The sequence below is a fragment of the Bactrocera dorsalis genome, chromosome 4 (assembly GCF_023373825.1).
Source record: "Bactrocera dorsalis isolate Fly_Bdor chromosome 4, ASM2337382v1, whole genome shotgun sequence".
In the NCBI taxonomy this organism is placed as follows: Eukaryota; Metazoa; Arthropoda; class Insecta; order Diptera; family Tephritidae; genus Bactrocera; species Bactrocera dorsalis.
Genome location: NC_064306.1, coordinates 11308240 through 11328066, shown reverse-complemented (window position 1 = coordinate 11328066; position 19827 = coordinate 11308240). Strand labels below are relative to the sequence as shown.

Genomic DNA, 19827 nt, shown 5'->3' with positions numbered 1-19827 from the left:
TATAATTAGTTATAGTTATAATAGTTTGAGTAATAGAAATGTTCTATTAGAAGAGAAAAAATATTTTTTTGTTTTCCTAGAGTGTAATAATGGAACTCTGTTTTTTTATATTTCTAAACATTACCAATAGGCGGTAAGTGATTTGTGGGCTGTAGCAGTGGAGATATTTTTATTGGAAGCTCTCGTGGTATGATTTCCACAAAGTCCATTTTCAGAGGTAACGTTTTAGTATTTCACCAATACTTGTATACTAGAAAGTATCCAAAAATCCACATTCCGGCAAGATTTAATATCTATAACCACAGGGAATGCTCTATATTAGGTGGAATCAGAAAGGCGTGTGTATTTTGAGCTTCTTAGACCGTGCGAAATCGTTAATGTGGAACACAACCCAGAACAAGTCATCAAATTAAAGCGAGCACTTCCCAAAAAAATTTTCGAAATTTGGAACTAGACTCAAGAAAATAATTTCAATCGTGGCAACACTCTTGAAAAACTTCAGTCGTGAAGTTAGTTTCAACCGTCTTATAATCCAGATCCAGCACCTTCTGACTAACGTTTGTTTGGATTCACAATACTCTAATAGGAATACGCTTCCCATCAGAACGCGGTATTTAAAATTGGTTTGCTTCACAAAAAAGGCACCTGAATCAGACGGCATACCACTAGTAATAGCCGAAACCGCCCAAATCTGCTACTAGAAATGTTTAACACCTGCCTCAAAGTCGGCTTATTCACAGAAATTTGGAAAAGACAATAGCACGTTTTAATTGGTAAAGAACAGGGAAATCTTGACAGTCCTTCAGCATGCTGGGCTCTCTGACTGCTCGACAGACCTAGTAAGCTTCTTGAAATACTGCTGTAACCACGGATAAAAGAAGCAATGCCAGGCGGGTTATAACTCAAATAATACGGTTTCAGACCTGGCAAATCAACCTACGGGCAACTGAGAATGTTATGAAGAGTGTGGAAGGAGCGCACAAAGGATACAACAAACTCAGACGAGTTGTTTTACTCGCTACTCTAGATGTATGGAATGCCTTCAATATATACATCACGGGAGGCACTGAAGATACGTTCGTACGTAGTTAACCCAGGATATGAGTAGAGCACAAATGTAGTTTGCCCGCGGACCTTTAAACTTGCCGCTGAAAAACTGAGCTGGTATTGCTAACAAAGAAGCATATTTCGACTATGGTAGACATGAGGACAACAACCGAAATACTAGCAATCACCTGGTTGTAATACTGGACACTAAACTTATCAACTGGACACAAATCCAACAAGCTGAGGAAAAGACGACTACAATAACCACACTGAATGTTCTGCTCTACGGAGAAGAGTTATGCCCAACGACGATAAACTCAGCCCAAGAAAAAGTGCGCTATACTAGAATACATTAGAGGTTCAAGCAAGTAGTCAAACACGGATGAACGGCTAAACTGCTAATCAAAAACAGGTCCAAAAGAAAACATGGCGAGGTGGATTATTATACTATACAGATACTATTTAGGCACGGATAATTTAGGAACTATCTACAGAAAATAAGAAAAGCTGAAGAGCTGTCATGTCTATACACCAATGTCATCGAGGACGATGCTGAACACATGTTTTTCAAATGAATACACTAGCAAGTAGAGCAGAATGTTTTTCGTCCGCTTGTTTGCAGACAACATTCTAACTGTCATGCTTCAAATGAGGAAAACTAGAAGAACGTGAAGTATTTATAGTAAACGTTTTACGGTGTAAAAACGGGACCAGTACGCAGACAATGACATGTAAGTCTCAAAACTTGCTCAGCTCAGCTCAACCAAAATTACCGGTGATATGTAATATTAACGAAAGCCCATGTATTTTTTTATTTTAAAGGGTAATCCATTTCCAGATTTCTTTCTTTTTTTTATCGAAGCGGGATTGTCCGCAGAGACTTTAGACTTTCCATTTTCAGGAAGGAGATATCACACGATCGTGGTGGCCAATCGACTTAAGTGTTCTGCCAATATATCCATTGATTAGTGCGTTTCGTGGGAATTGGCGCCGTCTTATTGAAACTAAATGTCGCCGAGAACACGAGCTACAATTTCAGGCATCGTATAATTCGTTATAATGGCGCGATTCTTTACAGAATGTGAATTTCAGTAATAAAGTTGAACGATTTGTAAAAGCTGTTCAGGCGTATGTCTGAAAAGGCTGTTGAAAAATGAACCTCCCTTGGATCACCCGTTACTTTTTAAAACTGTGCAATTCTATTCGAATTAATTAGGAGAAGTACTTAAAAGCTAAATGTTAAGCAATACATTTGCTGCTACTGTTGTCTTACTAGGTCGGAAGGCTTCTTGCGTTTTAACCAGATTTCTCGCCCAGCAGTTTCGATGAGTCTGGAAGCCTCCTCATTAACATGCTGTCTAAGCCTCAGTTCGTGAGGCTTTGCAATTTTGGAGATTTCATTTACCACTGATTGATAGAATGGATTTCCTGCTTAGTAATTGCATTGACTGCCTTCTACACTCATCGAGTAGCTACTGAAGATATATACTTTTAAACAGAAATTTTCTGCCACATATTACTATTACTGTTTTAGAAAATTGCAATAAAATCATTCCCTTTGAAATTCTTTTAAAATCTACACAAATCATTAACTATTCAATTAAGTTCTATCTAACCACAAACAAATAACTCACCACAGCAGCCAAAGACAACAAACCAAATAAACAAAAACAACTACTAATTACTTACAATAACAACGAAGCTTGTTGTTGGTCAGAAAGACACAAATTTTCAATTAACTTTCAAAAACATTACGTAACATATGGTAGAGTGACCTTTTTCGCATACAAACCTAGTGGGACCGACAGCCGACACTATGAAAAAAGATGAAAGACGAATTTTTAGTGCCGCAAAAGGGTTTAGTTAACAATTAACAGGGGTGCATAGGCAAAATGCGGGTCATTAGTTTGAGGTTAGTGATGGGTCCAACGCGCCAGTGGGCATTTTTTGTGTTTAGGGTGAAAGAATCAGTCTGCGATGGATAGTTAGAGGTGGCAAACATTAAAAAAAATACATACATACATACAATATATGCCGCTGTTGCCCGGGAGGCAGGCTTTGAAGTATTATTTGAAGCTACATATGTGTGGGTTTCAGTAATATAATCGTCGTAATTAAACCCAAATAAAGCAAAAAAATATTGATGGGAGCATACTTTTTGTTTGTATTTATGTACAATAATTTATAGGAACATTTTATTTTAGTATTTCTTTTTTTTTGCTTATTGCTATTTATAATGCTAAATGTGGCAACTACACACTACAACTTCTCTACTAATGCTTGATATTTACAATTATTGACTTAAATAAATAGTAGCGCCTGAATGTAGGCTACACCAATATATTTTCCCCTCTTTACACACTCTAAATTAATATTAAACTTAATTTCTTCGCTAATGTTCTTTGGTAGCTCGCTTAAAGCCTTCAATAAATATAAATTAACTTATTAGCTGCTTTGATTCTTCACTGGCGTCTCTCGTACTCGCTTAATTTTACGTAGGCTTCTCTGACAGCTTCGTTAACTTCAATTTGTCCATTTCCAGCGCTTTTGTCGGTGTTTTATTTTGTTGTTGTGTTTCATTTTCTAGCACTCTTCGCGCCTTGTAGCGGTCGACCCAGCGTCGCACACAGGGTGACAGTAGCAATGTGTCCATGTTCTCCAGCTTATTGGGGCCCAAGAGAAAGCTGGTGATCAAGCCAATCACGATTGTTATTAGCGAGCCGATCATTGTGTAGAAGAGATATGAGATGTTGTAGATGTGAAAAGTGTCGTTTCTGTTGAAAGAGTTTATAATTTTATTGAAATTAATTGTATATGAATTCGTTATTATACCCTGAACAGGGTGAATTAAGTTTATCACGAAGTTTGATATAAAGGAAACCTCATAAACCCTATATAGTATATATACAGCCTTTCAAGAAAGTATCGGAATTCTTAATTTCCCTCTCTCATCTCCCGCTTAGATGGAAGACAGGTAAATTTAGGTAACCTTTTTGAGTTAATTGCAGACATTAAAACATATTCGACGCTCGAGCTGAAGGCCATCACGGAGAGTGCCTATAAAAAATGTTTTGACGATTGGAGGAAGCGTTGGCACATGTGGCGCATCGCTTCAAATTGACGTCACTTTGAGGTGATAGAATAAATTTGGATGATGATTGAAAAATTCTCGTTTTATTTATAAATTCCCGTAACTACGTAATCACCGTGACGAGTTGCCTTACGAGTTGGCCGAGTAAAATCAAATCCTTGTTAGAAATATTATGTATTTGTCAGGGATATTTTAGGTTTTCGTCATCAAAAGGGAAGTCTCTCCTCCGAGGCTGTTGTTCCATTTTCATTGGGGGCATTATTTACATGGCGGGTCCCAAACCCAGCGCACAGCCCTGGATAGGGATGGTTCGCCTTCAAACGTATGTTTCTTGTCTACCCAGAGGATACTTGGTCTAAGACCAGATGACGTGAGCTGTTTGAGACATATGTTAGGAATGGTTTCGGGTCACACCCAAGTTAATGACGCTCAGAGAACTTTCCTCACTTGCGTGAACTTCTACACATGACTCTATCCAGAAGATTTTTAGTTTTTTTCTTAGTTTTCATCCTTTTTTATTTCCTTTATATTTCTTTTAATATTTCGTAAACCTTTTTTACTTACTGCGAGTGCACTGTCGTATGCCCAGTAACATTTTCAGCTATCATGCTCATCGAAGCAAAATCTATGAAGGTGTAATTGCAGCCCGTTATGGTATGTGGCTTGCGTAGGTAGCTTACAGCGCCGCTAGCGAGATCTGCCTGAGCGCGTATGCACATCCAGGCCATGAAGACGAGACTGCTAAGGCCACCAACTAGAGCGCCCTAAAAATATTGAATTATTTTTCTTGTTAGTCAATGCTTTTTAGTTCTCTCTCTCTCTCTTAAGACTGCTTTCGACCACTTACCTTTCCCTCGATCCAGGGCACCATCACACCCGCCGTGAAGATGCCCAAGAGCGGACCGTTCGCCACGGACGATAAAGTTATGGTCAATTGTAGCACTGTACCTAGTTTTTCTACAACAAAAACCAAGCTCACACATATGGCACCGAAGATGATGACTACGAAACGCATTATCAGCGCGGTCTGACGCTCAGTGAGTGGCTTTTTTGCAAACGATTTGAAGAAGTCCTCAAGCATCACAGCCGACATAGAGTTCAAGCCAGTGGAGAGTGAAGAGAGCGCAGCGCTGAAGACGCCAGCAACGAAGAGACCCGGTAAGCCAGGATAGTCGCCCAGTATTTCCATGACAAGTAGCGGCAGTAGTTGATCATTTCGTTTGGCAAGCTGGAAATATAGATTTAGTCGGTGTCTTAGCAAACAAAAAAATAACAACGCACCTTTGTTTGCAGCGGATCGCAATCGTGGTAGGTCGCATAGATCAGCAGACCGCTGTAGCCGCAAACACATATGAAAGTCAGAACGCCGCATATGAAGAGACACAGTGCGGTACGCGCCGATTTCATATTCGGCAGCGAGAGATAGCGTTGGATCATGTTCTGACTGATCGCATTCGATTTCAGCCAATGAGCAACACCGCCAATAAAGAGCGAGTAAACAGTGTAACGCTCGGTAAGATCAAAGGTGAAGCTGTGGAGAGTAAAAGCTAATAGTATATCGATAAACTATGAACGGTAATAAGAAAAAAAACTTACTTTGGCGATTCAATGCGTCCACTCTCCTGCGCTTTACGATAAACCTCACCAAATCCACCCACATCTATGGTGCCCTTGACAATGATCAAAACCATAGCGCCAAACATAATAATCGTCTGCACAACATCGGTCCAAACGACAGCTTTCAGACCACCCTAAAGAGAGGAGCAATTTAGAAATAGAAAACATGCTTCTTCAGCGCTGTCTACTTACCACACATGTGTAGAAAATGCACACGAGACAAACCATCGGCGTTACCAGATGTATATTAACACCCGTGGCTTGATTGAAGGCCAGTGCGGGGACATAAATGACAATTGGCAGCCATAATAACTGAATAAAGAGAGAATACAGTAAAGAAGCATTCTCCGCTTAAGAGATGTGGATAGTAGATAATGAATTTTACTTACCGATCCGAACATGAAGAGCACTGAACCAAAGAGACGCATGCGCCGATCATAACGCGACTCCAAATACTAACGATAGAAATGTTACAAAAAGTATGGACTGAAGAACTATAAAACAGAGCAAATTTTCTTACCTGATATGTGGATATTAATTTGAGATCATGGAATACTGGCAAAAAGAAATAGTAAAGCACGAAACCCATGATGACCAACGAGCCCATGATATAGAGATACTGTGTGCCGAAGAGATAGACTTCTGTGGGTGTGCCCAATAGCGTAATGCCTGATATGAAACTGTAAAAGTGCAATGCAAGTTTTGCGGTTAGAAGCTATAAACTCGTTAAATCTATTAAGAAGTTTTACTAGTCTGTAAAGCAGTGTTTAGAATCATACTAAGAACTCATTGCTTAAGAAACAAGAATTTAAGCTATTTTGAAAAGAAATGTCCGTCAAGAAATTTTGATGTACATTATTTTTAAGCTTAAAATTGTTTTTTATGAAGATTATTGCTCTCTTCCTTCTTCGTTGATTCAGTGTCCGTAAAACTCTTTGTCTTGGCAATACCTCAAACTTTCTTCAGTTCATTTCAGTTCTCCTGGCATATTTTCAAGTTTAGTTCTTTTCAAATTAATCTACCAACCGACCAGACGATTCAGCTTTGGTTCTACGATAGCTTTACATAACCCAATCAATTTCTAATTTGACATTCTAACATACAAGAGAGTCTCCTTTTTTTGAAATGACTGCAAAGGTTTATAAAACTGCTTATCTTTAATCAAATTTGAAAACACATCTCTCAAGCTTCACTCGAGCTGTCAAGGCACAGAAAATGCCATTTTCTTTGGAAAGGTCTCGTTATTGGAACAAGCTTTTTTTCAATTATTGTTCCCACATATTTTCTTTTAGAAATGAAACGCCGGGAATACTTCATTAGTTTGAAAAATATTAAGCAAGTGGCCACCTTTTTGAAAAATATTTTCAAAGCCAAGCCAAAATGTCTACAACTCTATTAATTTAGGTTTAAAAGAACCCAAATCGAAAATGTTTTGAAAAATATTAAACAAGTTGCCACCTTTTTGAACTTTTTTTAAAGCCAAACTTCATCCTTCTTTAACACCATTCATTTGCCATATCATTAAACTATAATTATCAATTAAATTTTTTTAAAATGTTGGCAACATTTTTTAAAATATTTTCGATTTTGAGGTTCTTTAAACCTTTTTACTTATATTATAACTATTTATATTTTTAGAAATGCTTATCTAATAATTTTAACTAAGTTAATTGTTTTCAGGTGGCATCTTTTCTAAAAAAAGTTTTTATCTAATGTGTCTTAGAACTGCAGTATGATAGATATATTTCAATAATTAGTTTACTTAAACAATTTCATTGATTAAGACTTTTTAAACAAGTGGCAACATTGCTAAAAAAATTTAACTTTGATAAATTTTTTTAAATTTAACTACATCAGTTGCTTTCAGGTGGCATCTTTTCTATAATTTTTTTAACGGTGATATGTTTTAGTACTGTAGTTTGATACCCATACTATATTTTAACAATATATAAGATTTTTTAATCAGGTGGCAACTTTCCTAAAAAAATAAGTTTTTAATGCGAGCTTATCTAAATGTGTTAACATTGATATGTTGTAGTATGTTTATTTTATAAAAATGAAGAAATTATATTTTTTAAGCAAGTGGCAACCTTTATAAAAAGCGTCAACAAAAAGTATTTATTTTTGCTTAGATTTATTAAACTTTTTTATCTCTCATGTATTGTTTTTTAATTATATAATTTTTGGTTTAATAATTTCCAACAGGTGGCAACCTTTAAAATTTTTTAGAAAAATTCAAGGATTCAAGGCATATTCCATATGATATTAAAATCGGTCCAAAAAGAATTAAAAATTAGTTCAAACAGGTGGCAACCATTTATAATTTTTTTGAAAAATTCAAGAAATACAACGCATGTTTCATATAACAATAAAATCCGAACATAACAAATTATTATTTTTAGTTAATTTCTTTAGTTCCATTGTATTTTTTCTAAATTATATATTTTTTGATAATTTCAAACAGGTGGCAACCTTTTAATTTTTTTGAAAAATTCAAGGATGACAACGCATATTTCGTATAACAATAAAATCGATTCATAACGATTTATAATTTTTGTAAGCAAGTGGCAACCCTCCTGAAATTCCTCCCATATTTAATTTAAATTTTCGTTGCTTTCTTAAATTTCTTTACTTCTTTTGTATTTTTGCTTATATTTATAATTTTGGGTTAAATGTTTTCCAACAGTTGGCAACCTCCTAACTTTTTTTGCTTATCCAAATATAAAAGTTGTTTAAACAAGTGGCAATCCTCCTGAAACCCTTCCCAAAAACTATGCTTGTTTTCTTAGCTTTCTTAAAACTATTTTGTTCTATTCTAGTATTTCAAACAGGTGGCAACTTTGTAACTTTTTTAAACTATTCAAGTATTACACAACGCATTCCAAAAGTAATAAAATCGGTTCATAAATGTGATATATGAACTTTGAGCACACTAAAAACATGCTTTGTTTGAACTGGGAGTGCCTTAGGGTTTCAAACGTTTTATTGGAAAAAATTTAAAGTTATTTTCGTGTATAGACTGCTGTCAATTCCACTCTCACTAGCTGTTTTGTGGATATGTAAATACTTAACTGAGGTTTTCGCCCGTGGCTTTCAGCACTTGCTTTGACAAAGGGCTTTTGTACGTGCCTCGAATAAATGTTTTTTTGTTATATATTCTTATAACTTTTAATTTCACAGCGATGTGTTTGAATGCTATTATACGAGTACAAGACTGAAATTAAAAATTCTGTGTTCAATATGTGTCAATGCGAGAGGAATTCAAATTTTTTCATGGAATTTTTGTTTTTAAATTTTTTTAATTAAATTTAGTTTTAATTTTTTGAATGATTTTGTTGTTAGTACAGATGTGCATACATATGTAAGAAAATGCACAAACACGTAAACATTAAATTTACGGGATCCCGAAAATAATATCCACATATTACTATTGGACAAATTCATGAAAAATGTTGGTTAATACAAATAAATACTTTTTCGAATAAAAGAAAATCCCGAAAACTTTCGGGATCCCGAAAATGCTTTTGTATGTAAGTACTTAAAGAAATTTTAACTTTGTTAAATTTTTTTTTAAATATTTAGTGAAAAATTTCGGCGAGAAATAAATATGTATTGTACAAAAATTTTTAACAAATGCCGAAAATTTTCGGGATCCCGAATATTGCATAGGAGTTCTAATTTCGAAATGTTAGAAATAATAGAATAGAAATATACATATGTACATACATATATTGAATATAAACAAAAATGTCAAAAATTAAAAATTCTGTATATTTTCGGGAACAATTTGACAACATTCTTGTAATCCCGAAAATTTTCGGGATCCCGAAAACTCATGGCCAGTAAGTCGAATAACGCAGTAGGTTAATAGATATCCATTAACAGAAAATCTGACAATAGTTTAGTAGTCCCGAAAAATTCGGGACCCCGAACACTCATTGCCAATAAGTCGAATAACGCAGTAGGCTAGTAGGTTTTCGGCTTTTATTAAGAGAAACATTACATATTTGCTCTAATCCCGAAAAAACGGGATCCCGAAAATTCTGTATAACATTTATTTTTTAATATTTCTTTTTTCCTTAGCTAATAAATAAATTTATACAAAAATATATAATTATCAATTTATACGTAGCGCTCTCTCACAACTCCTTCAAATTGGGCGCCAAATCAATTTACAACAAATCTCCGTTTATTAATATCATGTAGTTTACCACACTTATCAAATTACCCGCATTTTCCAATTTATTCCTACGTTTGAGTTTTTTTCCATTTTTTCGCACATTACTTCATTTGCCTAGTTGAGCGCGATTTATTTTTAGCTAAAATTCAATTTGTGTATTATCATTTATTGCGCTGTCAGTCATTCGCATTTAGTGTTGTAATTTTTATTGTTACTTTTTTTTTTTGCTTGCTTTGCATAGTTGCATACACCCACCAGCATCCGTTGGTCGCGCGCATTCTCCATTCTCCTCTCTGCTGCTGTCATGCCGCAACCACTGTCACATCCACAACAATCAACGGTCGTCAGTCAAATCTTAATTCAGTCTGCTCTTAATAAACTGTGGCAACTTTGCATACAAGCTCGTCGTCGCTGACCTATACAGCGTTTACTAGCTGTCAATTGGACCAGGGTCGCTTCCCCTTCTACGTTTTGATTTCGTGTGCGTTTGTGTGTGTGGGTGGTTGTATATACATATGTTTATTTGTATATATGTGTGTCTGTATATATTATATGTACGTATGTTTGCCTGCTTGTGTGCGAATGCGTCTAATTTGCCACAAAATTATTAAATTGCTTCAAATACTATACTTATGGCGTATAAGGAACACAAAATTACGCTTTTCTTTAGCGACTGTAAGCAAATCGTAAGGAAATTGTACGGATTTATATAGTAGAATAATGGGTTTAATACGTATATAAGTAGCTTGAAGCTTGCGCCACGCTTCTATTGCGCTTGTTAGTTGTAAAGATAATTTTATATGTGAAGCTTTTTGTTATATTGTGGATAAAGTTAAACATATATGCAAATGTCTGTTTATGTGTGTGTTATTAATACAAATACATTCTTATACTTATGTACATACATACATATATATATACTTTATTGTATATAACACCATTTTTTGTTGCATGCTAATGAAATCGCATCAGTCGCTAGCGAATGTTGCTGCAATTGGGGTGATGTTCCCTAAACGATCTGCACGAACGTTGTCAAAATGTTATGAAATATATTTCGTCATCTACATACTATGTATGTACATATATTTATGCACTCATATGCACTTGCAAATGGCCACACAAATTATGCGCTCATAAATTGTTTGATTACTTTATTTCAGTGACTCACTGATTTTGGTGTCAGCTGTCACCTTTAAGACCTTGACGCAGCCAATTGCTGAAATATTTATGTAAATAAGATCATATATACAAACTTACATATATTTATCTCGAGCTATGAACTCTGAAACGTTCTTCTTCATCTACATATATGTACATACTTATTACTGATTAGCTACTGTGCAATCAGCTAAGCAGTAAAATGTGTGCATATAATATTTATGTCTGCATATTCTTAAAATTAATTTTACATATGTACATATGTGTGTATCATGAACTAAATGCTATAACTTAAAAGAAGAAAAATGTTATTCGGCTGCTATAAAACCTTGCTCCTGAGTAAAGCTCATCAAAGCATAAAAAGATCATTATCCTGATTTTCACGGAACAGTTTGACAGCTATATGTTATAGCAATTCGATCTCAACAAGATATTTGCAGATTATAGCCTTGTCTTTGAAAAATATCTGTACCGAATTTCGTGAATATATCTTGTCAAGTAAAAAAGTTTTCCATACAAGAACTTAATTTTGATCGGTAAGTTCGTGTGTCCGCTATAAGTAATAGTGATCCGATAACGGCGATTCCGGCAAAATAGCAGCTTCTTAGGGAGAAAAATTTCGCGCAAAATTTCAGATTTATATATCGAAAACTTAAGGACAATTATGAATATGCAGCCTTTGCTAAATCAACTCAGATCGTTAAGCTGATCCTTTATACACATTTATATCTGTATAGGGTCTCCGCCGTCTACTTCTGGGTATTAAAAACTTCGTGGCAAACTCAATATATTTACCCTGCTCAAGATATAATAAATCGTATAACAAAAATGCGTTTAACTTTGAAATATAATTGAAGACAATTCTTAAAACTAGTGGCAATCGTTTTTCGAAATTACTTCCAACTTTTGGTGTTTCTTTTTTTCTGATATTATATTTTTATATACTTTAACTTGCAACTATTTAATTTTTTGGAAAAAACATTTTAATTATTGTTATGGTGTTTATTTGCTTTCTAATATAATATTTTTATATATTTTATATACTTTAAATTTTTAAATAGTGGCAACCCTTCTAACAAAAATCTAAAATTTGTTTTTGTTTTGCTATGTATTTATTTTCTGATTTAATATTTTGACATTTTTATATACTTTAAATTTTAAATGGTGGCAACGCTTTTGAAAAATAAACATTAAATTTGTTATTGTTTTTGTGTTTATTTATTTTCTAATATAATTTTTTAAGTTTCTCTATAAAATTTCAGTTTTTATATGGTGGCAACCCTTTGGAAAAAAATTTTTTGATTTGTTATTGTTTTGGTGATTTTTGTTTCCTTATATTTTATTTTTACATTTTTTATAAACTTTTAATTTTTAAATAGTGGCAACACTTCTAAAAAAATCTAAAATTTGTTATTATTTTTGTGTTTATTTGCTTTCTAATATAATTTTTTATATATTTTTTAATTTTTAAATAGTGGCAACCCTTTTGAAAAATAGGAATCTTAAATTTATTATTGTTTTTGTGTTTATTTGTTTTCTAATAGAATATTTTAAATTTCTCTATATAATTTAAATTTTTATATGGTGGAAACCCGTTGGAAAAAAATTTTTTGATTTGTTATTTTTTTGGTGTTTTTTGTTTCCTAATATAGTATTTTATTTGTTTTTATATACCTTAAAATTTGAAATAGTGGCAACCCTTTTGAAGAATCTTAAATTTGTTGTTTTCGTGTTTTTTGTTTCCTAATATAGTATTTTATTTGTTTTTATATACCTTAAAATTTGAAATAGTGGCAACCCTTTTGAAGAATCTTAAATTTGTTGTTTTCGTGTTTATTTATTTCACATTAAAATATTTTCAATTTTTTCTTTACATAATTTATAATTTTAAATAGTGGCAACACTTTTGAAAATTTTTTTGTGGGAAATCATTCTTAACCTACGTTTGCTAAACATATTGAAATGGTTGCAGTTCTTATAATTTTTGTTTTGCATTAAAGAGTTTAAGCAGGTGGCAAGCCACCTTAGAAAAAATTTTAACTGCACGCCATTTCAAATTTCTTTACCCTAAACCTTTTTATACTAATATTTCAGAAAAGTGATTTTGTTTAAACAAATTTTGCAAAATTTTTAAACGGGTGGCAATGCAAATACCGAAATATTTTCCGTTGTTCTCAAAACACCAATTTTTTCAAAACTTATTTAAAAATTTTTAAAATTTATTTATTTTAAAACTTTTGGTTTATCATTTCTACTACCTTAAAAATTTCACAAAGTTGTGAAAGCTCCTTAAAAAATATTTTCAATCATTAGTTCTCATAAAGGTATTTGGTTCGGCTCCTTTGGTTTTAAAAGTGGTGTATCTAAACAATGTTCTAAAATTTAATAAACGTGTGCCAACTTTTCTTTAAATATATTTACAGTAAAGAGATTTCTCAACCTTTTTAGTTTAAGACCCAGATAGCATAAATGCATTCTGTATAGCAGTAATATATTTAAATTCCATAAATTTTGTTGAAATATTCATAATTTTTTTAATAATTATTTTCTTCAATAATTATTTTTATTTGAGTATATATTGTCATCTGTCATTGTTCTTTTCTATTATAAATTTTAAATATTGTACGTTTATCCAACAGGTGCCAATCTTCATTAAAAATGTTTTTTTATTTTATTTAGTTCGCTGTCCCATATAACCTATAGTTCCCTTGAATTAGTTGAGCACCCATTGAAGTCAATGACTAGTGACATTTGTCGTTTCAACTTGAAATGCCTTTTCTTTAGAAGGAATCTCATTCAAAGTCTATAATATCATTCAAGCTGAGCATTAAAGCACTATTTCTGGCAAGACTATGCTGAAATTTCGAGGCAAGCCAAGTAACAGACATAGTGCATATTGGATTTTAGTCGCTTATTACGACAGGCATACCTTACCGGAGGCAAATTCCCTGCCTACTGAATATATACTTATTTTTTTTCCTTAACGCTTTAGTAATTTTATATTTACAGTTATATATTTTTGGATATGTGGCACTTCCAATCCAAAATATATAGAGAGAGAAAATTTCTCATTTAAATGGTATTAATTTCAAACATTCAATTTTAATCCGAAACTCCCGGCAATTTCCTTTACACTAATTGCTTGTTCGATTCGCCATATTTTCACCAAGGATTTGTTCCCTTTTCTGCTTTTTAGTGTTACCATTTCTTAATTCTATTAGTTCATATCATACATAATGAAAACCCCATCAACTACGAGTATAACTATAACTTTCATTGCAAAGTTTAAATCAGGGCTGGGCTTTAGCTAGAGTGGCAATTCTACTTGAACTGTTTCCCACAAATTGTTACAAATTCTAGAGAAACTGCTTTAATACGTAATCATAAATCAAAATAGCTCTTGAACATTTCACAAGTTAAGATTACTCGTGATCATTTTCACGTGATTGAGAACCCCCTGCCATAACTCAGCTTTAATCTCATTTACATAATTAAATTATGCTTAAAAGGGGGATGTTTGTATCAGCGCACAAAGTGAAGTACTGGTCAAACATTTAATTGAATGAAAATGATCGATAATTGTTATGCCTTAATTATATTCATCGTTAATTGCGCTGGTTTACAAAGGTAATATTCTCGCAGTTTTCTTCTGACCGCAGTTAGTTAAGGTTTAAATACTTGCGGTTGATCTCCGTTCGCGCTGAAACTCGCATAAGCTTATTAAGCACTCATTAACGCTCAGTAGTCTCGCAAGGTCGTTCTGGTCTAAAATAAAAATGCATGTAATTCAGTGCTCGTTTTCAACAAGTTAACGTTTTCCCTAAATAATTAAAGCACGCTAATACGGTGAGGCTGAAAATGTGGTCGGAAGCTACTTTTCGAAGTCATTTCGATGAAAATGAGGTTTAATATTTTTTTAAAATATTTTTTTTTTAACTCTCCAACTTTTGCTGGATTAAGGAAGAAATATCAAATATCGCATAACCGTAGCCATCCAAGCGATCTAACTGCAATAGAATTCAATCATCTAAGCGGATTTCTGATGGATTGAAGTCCCGTCGACCATACAAAATTTAAGGTTAAAGATTGATTTAGGAGAATCACAAAGGATTTGTCTAGAGTCACCTAAGTGTGAATTTGTGTGTTCGAGGACCACACTTAGAATCTGAACTAAGCAAATCTTATCAAATTTATGAGGGCTTAGATTGATTAAAAGGAGTTGTCAGAAACACAACGGATTTGTTTAGAGCTATCTAAGGTCTAAGTGTGAATATGTGCTTTCGAGGACCAGATTCGGAACCTGAACTAATCTCACCTAACTAAACGCTGTCTTCTAAACAAAAACACTAAAAATGTTTCATGCTTCGACCCAGCCAGTCTTCACTTCGGTACCGTATAAAAAAGTCAAAAGAATAGTTATATTCTATATAAAAAGAACAAAAATTCTTGTTAAGCGATGTAACTATGAACTGACTGAGAAAGTGAGAAGCCAAATTGTTCATAGAAAAAATAAGTTTTATAAGATGTCTCTCATCATATCGATACTTATATTCTATCCATAAGCGGTAAGGATAACTACTTCTCTTTACGTAAGGAGATTGCTCTTGAATTAGTTTGGATCGCATAGAGAAGGACTTCAGCTAAATACTCATATATTTATTTGATAACGTTTCATAAATCATGACAAGAGTCTTCTTTTTCAAACCTAAAATTTGTGATTATAGTCAATGTTTTTTGCTTCTTGGACCATTAGTTTTTTTTTGTCGGATTTTTATAGGACATTATGTTTTTCTTTTTTTGTTTACGGCACATTCCACTGTACTGTTATACATATATTAAGAAAGGATCAATTCTCAGAACCCTTTCAATTAAGTTTGCGGTTAAAAGCCTGTAGATTTAAAATCCATTCATTCTATAATTCTCCACTAACCTCGCTATCAGCGACATGGCAATAGGGAAAATCTTCATATTCCTGCCGCCCACCAAATAAGCATCCTCGGCATCCTCTGTCGTAAGCGATTTGCGTGCCTTCGCCTCACGACGCATTTGCAGCGCAAAATAAATACCGATCACCGCACAGCTGGTTAACATTAAAACGAACACCACATAATCGGGCCAGCCGAAGCGCTGCAGGCTAACGCGCACTTCGTCCACATTCATTTTAGGCAGCATGCTGAATGGCTTACAAAAGTTGAAATTGCAATGCTTTCTTTTATTTGGAAAAGTACATAAAAAGTTTCTTTAATTGCCGTTACAAAACACTACACAAACACTGCTTAGAGTCCTTCGAGAATGTCCTTTTTTCCAGTTTTGGCACACTTCTACTTAATTCAGCACACGATCACTATATTAACCACGAGCGCGATCGTTGGACCGTTGCTTACGCGTTCGCACGCGAATTATAACTGATTTAACTGAGACCGTTACTTTGCATCTTATTACCCGTTAGTTCTAAATTTATACTAAATAAACACATATGCTGCGACATCATACGTAGTTCTCGTCGAACGTCGTCTAGATTGTTGTTGCAGTTTTTTTTATATTTTTTTGTTTTCTTTTTTTTTTTGCGAAGTATTACGAGCACAAATTAGTCGCTAAACACGGTTGCATATTACTAAGTGGCTCGTCAAATGCTGATCAACGTACTCGCAGCATGTTGTTGACAGCAAGTTGAACCTGAGGGTGTCAATTTACGGTAATTTTACAGTTATTACATTGTATTGTCTCTAGACAGCAAGTCTTGCAGCGCTACTTGGAAATTCTAAATATTATTATACTAATAAGAATTAGCTTTGCTTTGATCGTGTGCGTTCTTTAGGGGGTTTGTGAGATTTGCTCATATGTGAAGATACTCATACGAATAAATTTTGATAATTCGGTCCAGTGTTGCCTACGACCGCATGATCACCCTCAAGCAGAGCGCGCAAGCTTCGTATGCTCTTTAAAGTAATAAACTCTCTCTCGCATAGCCGTATATAACAGTTAGCATGCACTCGCTACTTGGCGCTCAGCAGTTACTACGCGCTGATTGGTCATTCGTTTGTTTACAGTGCGCGTCAAACTGTCGTTTAATGGAAAGCAGTAGATAAGTGAGTGTTGCTGCAGACTTTGAACTCTTGGCTATTCTTGACGTATCTGCAAATTACCAGTAGCTACTTATAGACTCTTATGAATGTAGGAATTTATATATGTACATATGTACATAGGTTTAACATATATAGCTAGTAACAGTCTAACTCATTTATTGCAAGGAAATGCTTTGATGCCAGCTTGCTAAGTTCGCAGTCTATGCGCTAGCGTTCATTTAACTAAATTAAGATTTATGCCAGACTTGATATACGTATTAATGAGCGTGTTTACAGTTACATGTGCTAAAGAGATAAAAAAACTTTGAAGATGCAATTCATAAGTACGATATCTGGAATTGCATTACGCAATGTGACAAAGTGAGTGTCAGAAGGCAAAGTGGATCAGATTAGCGGTTTATACGAGGCAGTCTTGAGCCACGTCATATTAAAAAATTACAAAAACAGTAAGCTACGGCCAAGGAATGACGACATGTGTTTAGCAAAAATTTCCAAAGATTAGCTTGAGGGCTGTGCCAGTCATTTATAAGGAATCTACGCTGAAAGTTATCCGTTTTATTTGTTTTTTACTTACTAATTTAAACAGGATTGGATCCTAAAAGTCTTTGGTTGGGCCAATTCAAGTAACGTAGAATCGGCTGTTGCGGGAATTGCTGATTTTCTTCAAAGATTTCTTGATAACGGTACGGTACGGTAGCTTATTTAGTAAAACTTCAAAGCGAAAGCATTTTATACTAGACAGTAGTCCGACTACCCCAATGGCTATTGGAGCTTTCCGAACTACAACAATAGTAAATATATTAGTCAAAGCCGGATCACCTGCCTTCAAAAACAGGTTACTCTTCATCACAAAAAGCATTACTACTAAACTGATCTACGTAGAAGGATCACCTCTCAAAGCAGCACTAAGACATAGGTTAGGCTACCATCTTTCGCCTCAATTTTTATAGCAGAAGCAAACATTCTTCACGCTTGCCAAATAGCACAAAGGAGTAGAGATAAACATATAATCTTCAGTGACTTCTTATCATCACTCAAAGCTACTTTAAGAGTAAATTTTGCTGATCAATCGATTTGCCAAATCAGAGATATCCTTCCTGCCAATGTAGAAAACATAAAACTGTCATGAATACTCAGCCATATCGGCTTACAAGGTAATGCTCTAACAGACTCTGAAGCCATACTCCAAGATCTTCCGTAAAACTTGAAAATAGCATTAACAATAATGCATCAGAAATCGACCTAAAAATGTTATCGATTGATATTCACATGACTACAAAATCACAAATCACTACCGATGTCCTCCAATCTTTCCTACAAGTAACGGGTTTTTCATTAAGAACGCTACCAAAATGGCCCTGTAGGAGACAACTCGGTATTTAATATTCAAATTAAGCACAAAAAAGTATTTGAAAACTCCATTATTCCTACATTATTGAGTCACTTACTTAATAAAGTTCCTCTCATTGGTTGGATGGTTTATCTGTTGCGCGTTTTCGGGCTTTGTTTTAGACATACATAATATTTGTCATGAGTAATGCATTTGTGTTAACGGTTTTTCCACATTTTGATAGCGGTTCGATAGTATGAAGTATAAAGCGTTCCAAAAAAGACCTTTTAATCTCGAGCATTTCATTTTAAGGAAATATTTTTATCGAAGTGAACCCTTAAGATTGCGAAAAAGAGCAAATTTCTGCTATGGAACAATTCTCTAAAGTACGGCGGGCGGAGATCTTGACACTGCTTCAATTGATCGGACGTATCGCAGGCTGAATGAACGACGATGTTGAAAACACCATCGCGCGAGTTAACATTCAAACGCTTAGAATTGATATTTATAACAGATTTTATTGATTCAACTCAAAATAAGCTTATATAAGCATTCAGCTATGGCACATGCCAACCTGAGTTATACATTACTGAACTCTTGAGAAGTCAGAAAATGTTGAGTCGGTGCATTTCTTCACGTCTTGTTTTTAGCTAAACGGCATCGAAATACTCGAAATCGAAAAGCAATGAATCAATAACGAAACATGCCAGAGACATGAAATTTTACTTTTTAGATGGTCCGAGAAGGCTTTATTCAAGCCGATCTGAAAATTGGTGGATGGGCATGGCATCGCCCACACATTTCTCGAGATCCGTCCAACTGATTTCAACTATGTCAACACCAGTATCCATAGTTGACTTTTGACCGAAAATGTCGGTTATACAATTGAAACTCAGACAGAATCCTTTCCTGAGTTAATATTAACTCTGTGTATCAAAAATGGATGGAATCGGGACAATTCTTCCCGTAGCTCCATATACAATACCTAATACAATGATTTTCGAACTTCCAAGCGACTTTATGCTGAATCTTCCAAAATTTAAGTTATCTCAATGAAAATGAGAGAGCGTTTTTTACTTATAACAGTGTATATTTTGCCTCAAATTAGGCCTTATAAGTAATAACAGGATTTTCGAACATCCGGCTGATTTTACTCCATGTGATTAATGAGTGTATGTGTGGTACCTAAATGAAACTCAGGGAACATTCTTTAAGTATATTGATTGCTTGGTTGATGAACCTCTGGTTAACCGTTTACACTTTAAGATATTTCCCAAGCTATGGTTCCTGCTAGATGCGATAATATAAAATGTTCCGT

At 34.3% G+C, this 19827-nt stretch overlaps 1 protein-coding gene across 1 annotated transcript; it reads right to left on the bottom strand.

Annotated features, from left to right (window-relative positions):
* Nucleotides 1-2605: 2605 nt before the first annotated feature.
* Nucleotides 2606-16539, bottom strand: LOC105223566 (sodium-coupled monocarboxylate transporter 1). The gene is made up of 9 exons (XM_049454475.1): nt 16024-16539; nt 6276-6435; nt 6145-6210; nt 5948-6067; nt 5735-5889; nt 5420-5669; nt 4986-5366; nt 4703-4902; nt 2606-3821 (listed from the first exon to the last, which is right to left on the bottom strand). Exons 1-9 carry the CDS (start codon nt 16263-16265, stop codon nt 3539-3541), a joined length of 1857 nt encoding a protein of 618 aa, XP_049310432.1. The 5' UTR covers nt 16266-16539; the 3' UTR covers nt 2606-3538.
* Between the last annotated feature and the right edge of the window lie 3288 nt (nt 16540-19827).